General features: G+C 37.8%; 1 protein-coding gene across 1 annotated transcript; it reads right to left on the bottom strand.

The window, feature by feature from the left end:
- Positions 1-6,888: 6,888 nt before the first annotated feature.
- On the bottom strand, positions 6,889-10,569 carry LOC108712319 (cytochrome b-c1 complex subunit 10). Its single transcript, XM_018254561.2, has 3 exons — positions 10,380-10,569; positions 8,422-8,571; positions 6,889-7,107 (listed from the first exon to the last, which is right to left on the bottom strand). Exons 1-2 carry the CDS (start codon positions 10,427-10,429, stop codon positions 8,451-8,453), a joined length of 171 nt encoding a protein of 56 aa, XP_018110050.1. The 5' UTR covers positions 10,430-10,569; the 3' UTR covers positions 6,889-7,107; positions 8,422-8,450.
- Positions 10,570-17,138: the final 6,569 nt, after the last annotated feature.

Genomic DNA, 17,138 nt, shown 5'->3' with positions numbered 1-17,138 from the left:
TGCAAACTAAAGAAGTCAAGGTAAGAGCAAAGAATGGCTTGGAACCTACAGGACATCTGCACTTACTGCTTAACCCCCCCCCCTATGTACACACCAGCGCTAGATATAATAGGCCTGTGGGTTCACAAATATAACCATATTTATATATAATACACAAAAGCCATGAATATCTTGTAAATTATATCCTTATAATCGGTGAGTAGTGATGTCATCAGTTATAAACGGTGAGTAATGATGTAATTTCTGTCACATGACTCACTAAAATTTGTGTATTATAATAAATAAAGTACCCCCAATTGTAAAATATGAGGATATTATAAGTTACATCGGAGTTCCATGACCTGTATAAAAACACTCGGCCTTCGGCCTCGTGTTTTTATATGGTCATGAAACTCCTCGGTAACTTATAATATCCTTATATTTTACAAGAGGGGGTACTTTATTCACTATATATTTCACAATGAATGAAGTATAAGCAGATATTTTATCACAAAAAATCCTGTTGACCTTTAAATTAACATTTAGTGTGATGTAAACACTGTTTTGTACATTGATCAATTTTCATATTTTATTTTTTGTGTTTCTTTTACTTATTTAGCCTTGTGTTCAACAGCTTCCAGTATGGTATTTTAGCAGCTATCTGGTTACTATGGTCTTATTTACCCAGTGTTTTTTTATTTTTTAAATCTTTTATTTAATTTTTGTTTTTTCAACACAGGTTATGTTGTATATATTTCAACATTAATAAGTATACTTCAACTATGAATGGGTGGGAAAGGTTAGTATGGGAATACAGAAATTACCATTCTGTCTGTATTCTGCCAGTGTTGTTGCCAGTCTTATCTGCTATTATTGTACTTATCATATAGTTTTATTCTACAAATTCCCTGGTATCCATATTGCAATATGCTTTGCCACCGTTTCAATAAAGCTGTAAGATATAACATATTCTGTATCAGAGCAATTCTTTAATCCATGTGTGGTGATGTTGCTAAGTTTGTAGCCATTGCTTTGCCAGGTTGATTCTGGATACTGCTAGAATTTGGTTAAACAGTTTATTTATTTACCCAGTGTTTAGAATAAGAAACTGGAATATGAATAGGAGATGGAGTTTTACTTGTGCAGAACAGCATTACATTCTATTTTCACTTGAAAACATGAATGTTTTGGTGTTTCTGTTCCTTTAAAGCTGAACCACACCTTTAATGCTAGTCACAGAGTATAACTAGGTGTGTAAAGACTATAATGTACCAAAACAAGAATTGCCATCTAGTGGCCTACTCCCATATTGCAGTGTTTGGTATATGTAACAATGTCAGTTGCTGCAGCTTTATGAAGGTTTTTTCTAGCCCCTTGTTTTTAAACTCAGCGTGATTTATTGCTGTACGTGCTGCGAGCAGGGTACGCAGTGCCCAAGTCAGCCATAAATCAAGTCAGTCTGCACATTCCTTCACCTGCACGCAGCACAGCAACAAGGAAGTAATGAAGCCTCTCTTCTTTGGAACATAATTTGCAGGAATGTTAAAGAAGAAATTGTCAGTTAGCAAGGGGTGAGAAAATCCTTTGTAAAGCTGCTACAACTGGCTTCTGGTTTGAGGAGGTGATGTCGGGAGCTGCTGTGGAGCGCGCACGTTGGGTCTGCCACAGCTGAAGTCGCCCTATAGCCTTTTGTTGAGAACAAGAAGAGAAATTTTTTTAATGGTATTTTCACATAAAGCACTTGAAATATGTAAAATTGTCGAGGACAGATGCATTGTTAGAGGGGTATAGAATAGATTTTGAACTTAATAATTTTTAGTGTTACTGGTCCTTTAATGAAACTTACAATTATTCTTTAACAATATATCAATTATGTATATTGACGTACAGTTAATAACTCTTCCCAGACCATCTCTACTGTTTCCTATTTAGATCAAATCAATATACAGGTATGGGATTTCTTTTATTGAAAGCTTTGAATTACGGGAAGGCCATCTCTCATTATTTTAAGCAAATAATTAAAATCTACTTTTTTCTCTTATAATAAAACAGTAAAATATAAAAAGAAGTACTAAGCTGCATAAATCCACTTTGGTCACAAAACAATTATATTATGATTATTTAAAGGACAAGGAATGCCTTTATTTCATAATTTTACCATAAGATGCAAACCCCTTTGCTGTACTGAGTCGCTTCTGAAACTTTTCCGCTTCTCTCTGGCGCTGACATATTTTCTATGCTCTCTGAGTGCACATGTGCCACAATTACCCAATCCTCTGACCCGCATCACCTTTGCAGCGAGGCTGCATAATTTCCTTCCTGAGCCTGCATTGCAACTCGGCGCTAACTACGAGATTGGCTGCATTGCTTTTAACTGGCAGGTCACTGATAATGAGTAGAATGGAAAGCGCCCTCTAGACAGATTTCTGACATGCTCAAGTTCTCTGCTATATTACACTAAACAGAACCGTGGTCTTGGTCTTAGCATAGACCACTGCTGTATGGGTATTTCAGAATTTACTAGTAAGAGCTATTTTTTCAGAGAACTTTCTGCTGCACGAAAATTAATGTAATTTAAGGTAATTGAAGAGCACTTAATTACATCTTGCATATAGCCATTTCAAATAAGATGTTTTTTGGACTTTCCTTGTCCTTTAAATTATTTTTAGTAGACTTATAAAGTCAACCCCAAAATAAAATTGCATAATAAAAGAAAACATAATTCTAAGCAACTTTCCAGAGCTTTTAAAGTTATTTGTAAAAACAATTGCTATTGAAAGCAGCATTTACTTAAATTAACAGTAACATAAAAAATTTAAACTTTTTAAAGTAATAAAAATATAATGCAGTGTTGCCCTGCACTGGTAAAACTGCATAGAAACACTACTTTTGTTTATATAAATATGCTGCTGTGTAGCAATGGGGACAGCCTTCAAAGGAGAAAAGGCTCAGGTTACACAGCAGATAAGCTCTGTAGAACATTATGGTGTTATCTGTTATCCACTATTTAACCTGTGCCATAAAGCCTTTTTTTCAAATTCCACCATTGCTACACAGCAGCTTGTTTCTGAAGAAAACAGATCAGTTTTACCAGTGCAGGGCAACAGTACAATGTAATGAATATAAATTGCAAAGTTGCTTAGAATTATGTTTTATTTTATTAGGCAAAACATTATATTTTGGGACCCCCCCCCCAAGCATTTCTGATAATAGATATATCTGTATAGATTTTCACCTACAACAGAAATAAGAGTATTACTGTGCCTCCACCCATATCCACTTTGGCATTATTCTGCTGTAAGGGACTCATTACTTGTTTGTCTGCTTTAGTACATGTACATTTTAGATGTGTTTTGTTGTTTCCAAAGGCTACAGATGCATGTAAGATGGCTTGTCTCAAGCGTTGCATAAGATCAAACAAGAACATGAAAGATCACCGTCAATATTGCTATCTTTCATTAGCTAGATGCTAGATCCTCCATGAAGGAATGAGTAGAAATATGATGGTCCGATAGCTATTAGTTATGTTGTTCCGGAGCATTTTAGCTCTAATGAAGTTAAACCAAATATGTTACAAGGGCTTTACCTTGGGAACTCTGGCAAGGCATTAGCATCCATTTTAAGGAGCCAGGTACTTTTGGCTAAACAGCTTAACTGATCTGTTCTTTTGTGGATGTATTTCTAGATACAGAATATTTAGGTAATATCCCAATCTCCGACTGAACATCTTCCTATGTCTTCCACCATTTGAGGTACATGTGAGCAGGTTTTAACATACAAATAGCATATACATACTGTATATATCATATGCATTGCCCTACTTTTTTAGAGAAAGCTTCTTTCCACTATGCTACAACTGTTCTCCATAGGAAAAAAAAGGCTCCTGCCCTCAGAGCTCCTTAGACAGCCTGAACGGCTTACAGGGGTGTTTCTGCCATGAGGCATGGGGAGAATCTTGCCTCAGGCTGCAGTTCCCCAGAAGTTACCAGGGGTGGCAATAAGCTGCTCCCGGTAACTTTAAGAGACAAATTTCTAGTTATTATTACTTATTCTTTCTAGTGCAAAGAGCACAATTTCCCTCTTTGCACTAGCAATGTGGACCCCCTGGACCAATGTTCCCTGTAATTGCTTCTCGGCTATGTGCTCAAACAAATTCTTTTGTGTGCACATTTTAAACTTGTCTGCACACTTTTGAAAACTGTGTGCACAGGTCAGAATAAATGCGAATTTTGTGTTTTCACACACAATTCTTTGTGCCTACCATAATTAGTAGTTGTGTGCGTGCACAAGCACACAGCTTGGAGGGAACTTTGCCCTAGACCCTCGCTGGCTATGTAAAGATAAACGTGCAGGGAGCAAAGAAGGGATGGTATTGCAAACACCACCTCAGATGGCTTTAATGAGAGGATCACACCTGGCTCTGATCAGATTGGTTAATGTTGAAGGTAAATGTCACATAATGCCAGCCTTTTAATTTGGCAACACAAATCTAAAAAAAAAAAAAATTCTAGCTCTGATCCACAAAAATGTTCGTTCCTGCTGAAAATGCAGATTACACTTCAAAACTGTGCTGACTGAAACAGCTTGCTCATCCCATGTTTTTAATATGCTGTTGAAAATGTATTACATTGTTTTAAAGGTTGAAATGTGAAAAGTATTTCTGGAGGTATTCACTTCTGGGGGATGCAGGGTGTTGAAAAACTCGACCTGCACCCGACCCAAACTCGCTCACAACCAACCCAAACCCACCCTCTCCTTCTACCCTCTATTTATAGACCCACGTCAACCTGTCCCGCTGATGACATCACAAATGGGGTGGGACGGGCACCTATAAATCCTGAAGCAGGAAGCAGTATAAGGTCATGGACGGTGCGAGCAGGCAGCACAACCCAAACCTGCACATGACTTGTAAATTGTGTGCTGTGGTTAGCTGGAACTCGCCCCGGGTCCTGCGGGTATTGGGCTGGCCCGCACATCACTAGTCACCAACTCTGTAACCTGTTCTAATTTGATAAATTAGTTGCTACATATCTTATCTTTGACCCTGCTGAGCAGAATCCTTGCGTTTCATTAAAGGAAGCTGATAGAATTGATACAATAGTTGCTAATATTCCACAGATGCTGCTGAGAAATGTAACAACTAATGTAGCAAATCATAAACATTCAGAATCTGCACCTGGATCATTGAGCTGCCAAACTGAAACACCAGACACAGGAACATTATACTTTAAATTAAATTTTGGAAAAACGGTAAAAAATAAAATATGGAAAGCGATTGAAAAGTGTGTCTCTGGTGAACAATCTGAAGACAACTTAACTGAAAAAAAGTGTTTGGAATGTGTACAGCCTTTTTAACTCTCTACAGGCCCCACTGGTTAATCCTAAACATACTAGGCATCAAAAAATTCAGCTTTAAAGGAATAGTTCAGTGTGAAAATAAAAACTGTGTAAATAGATAGGCTGTGCAAAATAAAAAATGTTTCTAATATAGTTAGCTAGCCAAAAATGTAATATATAAAGGCTGGAGTGAACAGATGTCTAATAAAACAGCCAGAATCCAACTTCCTGCTTTTCAGCTCAATAACTCTGAGTTAGTCAGCGACTTGAAGGGGGGCCACATGGTACATTTCTGTTCAGTGAGTTTGTAATTGATCCTCAGCATTCAGCTCAGATTCAAAAGCAACAGATATGACCCATGTGGCCCCCCCTCAAGTCTCTGATTTGTTACTGGCTGGTAGCCAGGGTAACCAGTCAGTGTAAACCAAGAGAGCTGAAAAGCAGGAAGTAGTTTCTGACTGACTTGTTATACATCAAATCACTCCAGCCTTTATACATTACATTTTTGGCTAACTAACTTAGTTATATTAGAAACATTTTTTATTTTGCACAGCCTATCTATTTACACAGTTTTTATTTTTACACTGAACAATTCCTTTAAGGCAATTTTGAGAAATAGAACACTATCAAAGCTTTGCAAGTATTCAGCACATACAGGCAGAGTGTGATCATATAGCAGACACAGGGAGCATAAGGTGGGCAGAGTACAGCACACACAGAGCATTGGGGGGGTCAGAACAGAGCAGGAGACAGGGAAACCTATCAGGACCACTCTAAAACGTACTACATACAGTGACAGTGCCCCTTTAGCAGCTTGAATAAGGTGTGAACAATGTGGGCAGTCAGTCTAGGCCTCAGGTGTGAACAGTACAGGGCTTTAGGGTTGTGAACAATAGAGGTGTTACAGGTGTGAACAATTCAAGGGGGATTGCGCATGGACAATACAGGGGATTACAGTCTGAATTGGAGGTTTAAAATCTCTGTAGGGATACCCTTTAAAGTTTACACATGGTAAGCAGACAGACTTTCATGTGGCCACACAAGGGGGGGTCGTGTCCGCCAGATGGATAGCCCTGCTTTAAGGGATCGTTGCATAATTTGGATGTCCATACCTTATCTGGAAAACCCCAATTGCCAAGCATTTTGGATAAAAGGTTCCATACCTGTACTGTGAAAATTGACTTGTTTTCCAAATGGCAATCCTAGTCAAGTGAGGGTTTTTTTTTTAATTATGCACATTACATTTTTACTGTCCAAACAAGAAAAAAAATGGCTGCACTTTAAAACACAAATATAAAAAAAATTTAAACGGGGAGCAGGAGTAAGTTGATTCTAGGAAGACAAATAGCAGAGGGGCTGTTTACTGCGCTTATACACAGGTTGTAAAACAGCACATTGTGGCACCAACCTTAATTTTTGTCGTTAAGTCCCCCTAACATGACTACTGCTGAAGACCGCTTTCAGAAATGCATTAATTTCAACTGCAATATAGTGCAATAGTTTTAAATCTTTATGTCCCTGAAAAATCAGTCATCTTGAGTTCAAGATAAACAGGAAATACTGTATTTCAAGTTGAATTATAAACATTTTATTAGATTTCTTTTTCAGAAGTGAGCAGTACAGTTAAAGTAGACACCAATACATTTCAGCAAATAATTCTGAAATACGCAAGTCCAACATTTATTCATAAATAAGCAGCTTCATCCAAGGTGTAAAGACGGTCTGTCCATTTCCTTGCATTAACATACTGGACACTGAAGATTTTGTGATCTGGGCCAAATCCAAGACATGCTAGGGACAGAATGATATTTAATAAAATAAATCTTCAGACAAAGTTACAGTTAGTGTCTTTAACATTACTAGAAGAAATCACATGGCTTACAGAGGGTTTAATATAAAGGTTGAAGTAGGCCAGCTAATCCTCCATTGTATCAGAATGATTCACCTGCGAGTCAAATGGACTGTATAACAGGTAATAACTGGTCTGTTATCCAGAAAGTTCTGAATTAAGGGAAGGCCATCTCCCATAGACTCAATTTTAATAAAACAATTCAGATTTCCCTTTTCTCTGTAATAATAAAACAGTACCTTGTACTTGATGCTAACTTAGATACTGTATATAATTAATCCCTATTGGAAGCATTTTACTGTGTTTAAAGGAACAGTAACACCAAAAAATGTGTTTTAAAGTAATGAAAATATCATTTACTGTTGCCCTACACTGGTAAAACTGATCTGTTTGCTTCAGAAACACTACTATAGTTCATATAAACAAGCTGCTGTGGAGCAATGGCGGAAATTGAAAAACAGCTATATGGCACAGGTTAACGAGTGGATAACAGATAACACCATTAGACAGACAGAGCTTATTTGCTATCTGCTATGTAACCGGAGCCTTTTCTCCTTTGAATGGCTGCCCCCATTGCTACACAGCATCTTATTTATATGAACAATAGTAGTGTTTCTTAAGCAAACAGCAGTTTTACCAGTGCAGGGCAACACTGCATTATATTTTCATTACTTTAAAACACTTATTTTTTGACGTTACTGTTCCTTTAATGTTTACATGATAATTAGTTGACTTAAAAACCCCAGGCCCCACAAATTCTGCATAACAGGTCCCATAACTGTAATGCTTTTTTATTTTTTAGCAAAAGGGGAAATAGTTGCTATTATAGGAAATCCACTAAAATGTAGTGGCTATTTAATACACTGGCTTTATAAACAATTTGTCAGTTGCTTAGCCAAACCTTTTTGCAGTGGCAACCAATATACCAATATGTGATGCTATTCTGTTATGTCCCCCCAGTATTCCATTAAGCTCCATAGACTGCTTTGTTCTTCTGTCCGGCCGAACCCAAATTTGCATATGAAAATTAGGGGCGGAGAGGGAAATTGCGTGACTTTTTGTCACAAAACAAGGAAGTAAAAAAATGTTTTCCCCATCCCTAATTTGCCTATGCAAATTAGGATTCGGCTCAGTATTCGGCCGAATACTTCGTGAAGGATTCGGGAGTTCGGCCAAATCCAAAATAGTGGATTCGGTGCAAAAAAAACCCTCATTCCCCAACATGGTATAATAATCAGCCTACTACATGTGCTCACCTCATAGTAGACAGTGGATCGGTAGAAGTTTATTTCTCATCCTTAAACTTTCCACTTACATATGGAACATAATCAAGAAACAGCCTCCAGTCTGTAGCCCATATCAGTCCCACTGCTCCTACTGATCCCCAGGTGGCTAGGACAGGAGCCCTAAAGAAGAAAACAGACAAAATGCTTAAAGGAAAACTATACCCCCAAAATGAACACTTAAGCAACAGATAGTTTATATCAAATTGAATGACATATTAAAGAATCTTACCAAACTGGAATATATATTTACATAAATATTGCCCTTTTACATCTCTTGCCTTGAACCACCATTTCGTGACTCTATCTGTGCTGCCTCAGAGATCACCTGACCAGAAATACTACAACACTAACTGTAACAGGAAGAAGTGAGGAAGCAAAAGGCAGAACTCTGTCTGTTAATTGGCTCATGTGACCTTACATGTGGTTTGTATGTGTGCACAGTGAATCTTACGATCTCAGGGGGCGGCCCTTATTTTTTAAAATGGCAATTTTCTATTTATGATTACCCAATGGCACATACTACTAAAAAAGTATATTATTATGATAATGGTTCATTTACATGAAGCAGGGTTTTACACATGAGCTGTTTTACTCAGTATCTTTTAATAGAGACCTACATTGTTTGGGGGGTATAGTTTTCCTTTAAGTCCAAACTTGATTCCACCAAGTGACCAGGATATTCATTTACATCTGAGGACATTGGATTGCAGCAGCTCTCCTTTTGTTGTTTCTAAAGGTGTGGTTAGCTTATAGTATGTTAATCAAATTCCAAGTAACTGTTCAGCTGGTCATTTATTTTATTATAGTTTTTTGCCTTACATTTTTCTGACTTTCAAGCTTTTAAATGGGGGTCACAGACTGCAGCAGCCAAAAAATGCTAGTGTTACTTTATATTACTTCTTTCTTTCTATTCAGGTTCTCCTCTTCTCATATTCCAGTTTCTAATACAAATCACTGCCTAGTTGCTAGTGTAATTTGGACTCTAGCAACCACATAGCTGCTAAAATTCTAAACTGGAGAGCTGCTGAACGAAACGCAAAAAAAAAATAACAATAATAAGACCAATTGCAAATTGTCTCAGGATAGCGGTCATACTAAAAGCTACTTTTAAGGCAAACAAACCCTTAAAAGAGAACAAAGTAAAATGAAGGGTATATACTTGAAAAATAGGACAGATTGCTGTACTTTGTAATGTAAACCCATTCATAATTCTTCACCCTTTTGTGTTTTAAGAGATCTTTAGCCTTGGATGAAAACCGGAAATTCGGCTCTTTAAGTTACTGCTATGGTAACTGGCCAATCACTGCTGCCTGAGGCAATGTTCTCACCTTGCCTCATGGCAGGAGCCACTTTATGGGGCCATTTTGTAATAGTTCTTGCATAAGAACTAGTAATTTAATTATCTGTCTGCAAAGACCAGTTTTCCTTGTATAGCTTATAAAAATAAAAACATTTTTTTTATGATTAAAACAGATAAAAACTATGTCCAACACAAGTATTTTTTTCATTTAATGGTTTACTGTCCTTTGCAAGATCTAAGCTCCTCAACAAGGGGGGAAGCAGATATGAGCTGGATTCCTGTGTGTGTAACCCACAACTGTAAACTCTTCGTAAAGAAAACACACAAATAATCTTGTAGGTTAGGTCTTGAAACCCAATAATGGAAAAGTTATCAAGGTGAATAACATGTAAAATGTGTGTTCGTTCCAAATATTTTATGTATAGTTTCACATCCACAAAGCTCAGAAAGAGGTGATAACTCATACAAAACATACACAGACCGACAGTGGAAAAAGGACTCTATATCCTTGGTGAAACTTTATTTATTTTATCGCTCAAAGAATGAAATATCCGCGCCCTAATATGGCTGTGCATTAAAAAGTGGTACATGCGTAAGTTGGCCCAATTCAGAAGCATTTGTTTCTTACCAGTTCTTTGCCAGTTGCTGGTACCGAGGACCTAACACCCTAGCGATCATGGTTCCGGCTATGCATTCAATGTGACCTGCAAGTCCCCGTAGTCTGTAATATAAACATTCGCAAACAAAATGGCGGCGAAAGGACCTCAGGATCCAGGCTGACCGAATTGCTGCCTGGTTAAAACATATTTTCCTCGGCTTCTCAGAAGCAGAACGAATGACTGCATTGTCAGGAGATTTGTAGGACTACTAAACATCAAGATCGGATTCTGAATAAAAAAGCCTGGAGTCTGGTACTGGCTTGGAGACCATTACATCCGTTTTTCTTAAAATGTTTACTTAGCATTTAATAATAAAACTTACAAACTGTAAGGTTTACATAGCGAAGACCAAATGCAGAGTACTAATTTGGGAAGTGAAAACCGAAGTGGAGATATAAATCTTCTAACACAGTCAGCATGCTTCAACATATTATATGGGGATAGGGTAGGGTTGCCACCTTTGCCAGTAGCTAAACCCGAACAAAGGGGGCGGGGCAGATAGCATTGGGGTGGAGCAGTGGTGTTCAGGTGGGCATGATGATATCAGAGATGATGTGTGGAGTTTGTTATGATGCCGGGTAAGGGTTATTGCATAACTTATGTGCAACTGGCTGGATTTCTGCCCAGTTTTTGCAATGTTTTTAATAGGTCAGTTTTGAACAGACAGCCCTTTGACAAGAGATGTCCAGTTGAAACCCATATGGCTGGAAACCCTATCTCTATCTGTTCTGTCCCATGACTAAAGGTGGCCATAGACTCAAAGATCCGCTCGTTTGGCGACATCGCCAAACGAGCGGGTCTTTCCCCGATATGCCACTAACTGCATGGCTATATCGGGGGTAATTCGAACATTCGGCCGTATGGCCGAAGGATCGAATTACGATGCGTCAGGTGTCTCCGACGGGTCGATCTTTGACAAGAGATGTCCAGTTGAAACCCATATGGCTGGAAACCCTATCTCTATCTGTTCTGTCCCATGACTAAAGGTGGCCATAGACTCAAAGATCTGCTCGTTTGGCGACATCGCCAAACGAGCGGGTCTTTCCCCGATATGCCACTAACTGCATGGCTATATTGGGGGTAATTCGAACATTCGGCCGTATGGCCGAAGGATCGAATTACGATGCGTCAGGTGTCTCCGACGGGTCGGTCGGGTAAATATCCAACCTTCCCGATCAATATCGTGGCCAGATATCGGAAGCCCCAATACACGGGCAGATAAGCTGTCAAATCGGTCCAAACGACCGATATCGGCAGCTTTATCTGCCCATGTATGGCCACCTTAAAGCCAATCCTTAATCTACAGGTATCGGATCTATTATACAGAAATCCGTCATCCAGAAAGCTTTCAAATACAGCAATGCTCATTTAGAAAAACTTTCTTCTTTTTGATTGATTTGCTTATTTCTGTTTCTGTAATAACAAGAAATAAACTGCACTTGATAACAACTAAGCCATGTCAAGGAGAGTATCTTTGTATTTAATTGGTTTTCATTTATTGGCCAGATTATTATTCGGGTTTCACATGGCTGAAAACCGAACAGAAAGTGGAGACCTGTACAACAGGCCTTAGAAAAACCGAAGAGTTTGGGTCAAAACCGAACAGATGTCAACCCTAGGATGGGGTAAATGCAGGGGTCTTCTAATTTTTTGGCGACATGTTGCCTTCGAAAAATCATGGAGGCTATTAACATCTGTAAATGGTTCAAGGGACCTCTACATGTTTTAGATGGTGTATTTTTGGATTTGAGATATTTCCAGGTTTGGGGTATAATACATTTCTATAAATTCAAGTATTTTTTTTTACCTGAAAATGGGAGTTTTGACCAAAACAATAACCCTGAAAACACAAATTTTCATGGAGAACCTTAATAAATAGCCCCCTAAATGTTGACAATACATTTTTCTAAATTTTCACTGCATTATGAAGCCCTGGAGTGAGTCTGTTGCTGATAAACTGTACCTATGATGTAGGAGAAGGCACCCACAGGCATGTGCTGACTGTATATTGGAGTAAGCAGGTTTCTTAGTCAGCACCGTTAGCCTCCCAATTCTTAGAGCCTGGTGCACGTACAACTGTTTCCACCATGTATCCATTCACTCACAATTTTCAAATACTGACAGCACCAGTCATGGATTTCTTTACTTAAAATGCCTTTATTGAGACATGGGCTCAGACCCCGATACACTTGGCAACGTTTCAGACGTAAAGAAATCCATGACTGGTGCTGTCAATATTTGAAAATTGTATATTGGTGTACACAGAAACGAAAACATGGAATGTACTTAGTTTTCAGTGTATATATACAATTACATTCTGCTTTTGCGTCAGCAAAATTTGGAGGTTCAGAGATTCGGCTTAAAAATTAAGAGTGTATGACTGCAAATTAAATAAAATAAACATTGTATTAAATTAAAATATACAGAATTAACAGTTTTTATCATAGACTCTCTGCTTTCTTGAATATTCAATTAGGAGAGATAGAGGCAGCAATGGTAATTCATCTGAAAATATCTGCATTGATGTAACTGTGACAACTGTGTGCTAATACCTATGGTGCATGAGGGCATTTGCTGCCGTGAAACTAAATATGTTCCTCGCTTCATGCAACAAGGGATCAAATTTTAACTACATCAAGGGGGTTTATAAAAGGTTGTGTAGTGTTTTTCCTGAACAATTGGAGTTTTCGAGGGTAGTTTTAGTAAAAACTTTTTTTTAAAAAATCACATTTTTCAAGATTTATTATGCCCTGAAGCTGGAAATGGCTTGGATCCAAAAATACTCCCAACTAAAATGTGGAAGTCATGTAGAAGTCAGTGGCAAAGGTCCCTTGAACCATTTGAAGGTGTTTGTGTTTGTAGTCTTCATGATGCACTAATTTTAGTTTTTTTTCTGGCACGTAGTGATGCACCGCTCTTGAATACTTCTTTAGTTTACTGTACTGGCATGTCAGTACGTCTATTGCACCTACAGCCCTAAAGAAGTATGCAAGAGTGGCAGGTCACATGGTGCCAGTATGTGTCTATTGCCAACACCTTCAGCACACAGGCTGAAGTATACACAGTATAGACCAAGTGACAGATCATTTAACTAATGTGGCCAAATATTACTGCTATGGCTACGCGATTCCTGATCGCTCTGTGCTGTGCTGGACCATATGATAGTGTTTCACCTTAAATTAAAATTATATTATGATGTAAAAAGTGATATTCTAAGACATTTTATAGCTAGTCTTTATCGTCTTTTATTTTTTATACAATAAATTAGTATAAAATTAATAGTAGATGACCCGGAAAAAAAAAAACCAACCAACAAAATGGATCCCTCACAGTAAATGGTTTTATTTTTAGTTGCTGGGGTCAATGATCTCAAACAATAAAATATTTTCATTTGCAGCCTGGAAAAATAGGCAGGATAATGATTTAAAAACCATACAAAATAAATACGTTTGCCTAGAAGAGGTCCATCTATAAACTATTTAAAAGGTTAATTTACCTTTAAAATTGGGTAATCTAGTAGGATTAAAAACACTCCTATCTAAATACAGTTTGCATTATGCATCTTAAAATGGACTAGGCATTCAGTATATCAGTTCCACTATGTATCTTGGAGCCTTCCAAATTTCAAAGAAGGGGTGTTTTAGGGTGTAATGTTGTATGATCCACACAAATACATAAATAGTTATTGGATATACTGAATGCTTTGAAATATTTTACTCTATGCCATAAACCACATAAAAAAATCCCATTAATCATTCAGAAGTAGTGATGTGCGGGTCATCAGTAAAAAGATCCTGCACCCCCACCAGCATTTATAGATGTGTGCCTGACCCACATATCTCAAACATCATGGAAGGGGGCGGGCAGGCATGCGTTTATAAATAGAGGATGCCAAAGCTGAAAGTCAGCAGAGTAAAGTCAGGAGAGGAGAGTGGAAGAAGAGCTCAACATGAACCTGCCCAGGCCCCCCAAAATGTCTGTAGCGGTCGGCCTGAATATTGGGCCGACCCGCACATCACTAGAATGCAGATAATTGTTTTGCCTAAATAGATGGGCCCTTAACTTTAGGTTCTCTGGTAGGGCCAGGGTGCCCCATTCCTACATGGTCTAAAAAGTTTTTCGTATTGGAGAAGCCATTATTATTAGTATTAGTATTTTTTAATGTGTAGAATAAATATTCAACAGTTCTGTACTACAAATATTTCATATACATAGTAACCAAGCACTGCACTGCTCATTAGAACCTGAAATCTAACAGGAGAAATTAGTAAGAAAAGGAAGGCGTGATGTTGGGTAGGATTAGAAACAAAGCAAGTATTGCCTTGAATATTATACTTAAAAGGTGGCAGTGGCTTATAGTGTATTGTGTAGGAATGCTATGGCAGATCAGAGTGAAATGTTTTTCTCCAAATCTTTCAGTGTTTAAATGATCTTTTAGTTAGATAATGTCTTATCAAACATGAAAGGAAATTGCAGAGGAGTGCAGCTCCAGTTTGAATGCGTGTATGTGAAGAAGTAATAACTGATGTGTAGAGCAGATGGTCAGAAGGGTGTAAGAACAGGCCAGGGAGTACTTAGAGATAAGTTTATTGATACAAGTTGTGCTTAGAGATATGAACTACTCTCAACCTAAGGGCAGAGACACACTGCTGCTATTTTGGGAGATAAGTCGTCCAGTGACAAATCGATTCTTCGGGCAATTAATCCCTCCAAACTGCCTTTCCACCAGCTAGAATGTAAATCGCTGGCGGGATAGCACTTGGATTGCGCCAGCGGGAAGGCAGTTCAGGGAGACCAGTCGCCTGAAGAAGTGATTTGTTGCTGGGCGATTGATTTCCCGAAATAGCAGCATGTGTCTCTGCCCTAAGGGTCACTAATTTAAAGTTTTTCCAAAAAATTTGTGAAAGCCATGTATGAGGAGCAACAGCCCCTTTAATCTTTTAAGACAAGCAGTCCTAAAGGGAAGAGCTCTGAACTGGAAAAGGTTTAGATAATCCTGCAGGAGTACATAATACCTCAAAAACCTTTACCGTGGACAGGAACATGTGGATATATGTGTGTGTTACAGATTTAGGATACTCGTAGATATAAAGTGAGTTAGATTGTATATATGTCATATATATATATACATATATCTTTAAACAGATTCTATAGAGCAGGACATTGGTACAGAATTGCTCTGTTTGTAGAAAGATTTTAGATCTCGGGGTCAAAAGTCATTCTACTCTGCACAGAAAAATAACCCACAGCATCCGTCTTCAATTACAAACACCATTAGTGTTAAATGGTATGTATGTATGTATGTATGTATGTATGTATGTATGTATGTATGTATGTATGTATATATATATATATATATATATATATATATACACACACATACATACACACACACACAATTTTCTTTAGAGAGATATTGAGACAAATGTAAAATATCCTGAAAAAACAAGCAAATCGAAAAATACGTTTTCAGTATGGCAGATGAGCATCCCTGACAAACTTTCTATGACAGACCTAAATTCCCCAAGAGGGTAATCCAATCATCTGAAAAGGGGGCCAAACAATCATAAGACTCAGGATTGACAAATGGCAAAAAAAAAAGATTCTTGTCAATTCCCCTTTCCACAGGAGACTGGGAAAATTACACTAAGGCAGTGCACAGGCACTCAGTTACCTCTGATCAGGTAGAGCTCGAACTATTACTGTGGGCTTTTGGGAATTACTGAATGATTGTAGCCAGGCACCCCTAGACTTATACAATATGTGCTAATAGGTGCCAGTGTTCAAGCACTTTGCATGCAAACCCAATTGGGGCTTGTACTCAATATGGATTGTGCAAAGTGTGTATGTGCATTTGTTCCAGTACTTATTGGCTTTACCATGTGCTTGACCATTATCCCATATTTAATTATAGGCTTGAATACAATGCATTTTAAATGCCTATTACTGTGTAATATGTAGCTGTATATAGGTAGGTGTATCTAGCCTTGCTAGAAGGATAATTTTTGCAGTAATAAAAACCAGAGAAGAAAATCTGAAATGCCAGAGATTAAGAAGACAGAGCAAAGAGTGTTACAAAACTAAATAAAACCTCATCATGGGAGCAAGACAACTGAAGTGGGTCAAAGATAAGCAAATCAGAGTAGAAAAGCAGAAAGTTGATTTGACTTTTTGATTGGTTAAGCATCAGGATTGAATGTGTGCCTTTCCTACCAATCATACATCCTGATAATATGGACTCTAGTATAGACTGATGTGAATAATGTAAAACCTCTATAAAGTGCAGCAAATGATTTAGAAGTGGTACCTTTATTGTTAACTGTTAAGATACTACATGTAGTTGGCAAACTTGGAAAATTGCTGTTTTTCTGCAGACTGCAATGTCTAGTCATTTATAGGGATGTTATAGTGCACAGGCATATATGTCTGTTTGGTTTTAATTTAATTGCATTTAGTGTTTTCCGTAAATCAGCCATACAAAAAGTAGCTCATAACCACATTCTACTGGTCGTAGTTTAAGTTGCTTGTGCAAGAATCAGCAGGTTCCACTGGTACATTTAGGTTTGGCAATCTAGAGACAAACAAAATCAACTTTGAAGGAGGCAAAATAGAATTAAAATAAATAAATAAACTAGATAAAAACATGAAAGTTGGTATAAAATAAAAATCACACGGCTGCTGTACTTTTGGGGCTTTACAATATGAAAAAAAGCTTAGTCAAAGCTGTA

Source organism: Xenopus laevis, chromosome 1L (assembly GCF_017654675.1).
Source record: "Xenopus laevis strain J_2021 chromosome 1L, Xenopus_laevis_v10.1, whole genome shotgun sequence".
NCBI classification, from domain to species: Eukaryota; Metazoa; Chordata; class Amphibia; order Anura; family Pipidae; genus Xenopus; species Xenopus laevis.
Note: the sequence above shows the minus strand (reverse complement) of the source record. Positions and strands in the feature narration are given on the sequence as shown.

Coding starts and splice junctions, on each gene's coding strand:
- LOC108712319 (XM_018254561.2), bottom strand. CDS start 10,429: ATGATCGCTAGGGTGTTAGGTCCTCGGTACCAGCAACTGGCAAAGAAC. Junction 8,572..10,379: donor CAGCAACTGGCAAAGAACTG/GTAAGAAACAAA, acceptor TTTCTTCTTTAG/GGCTCCTGTCCTAGCCACCT.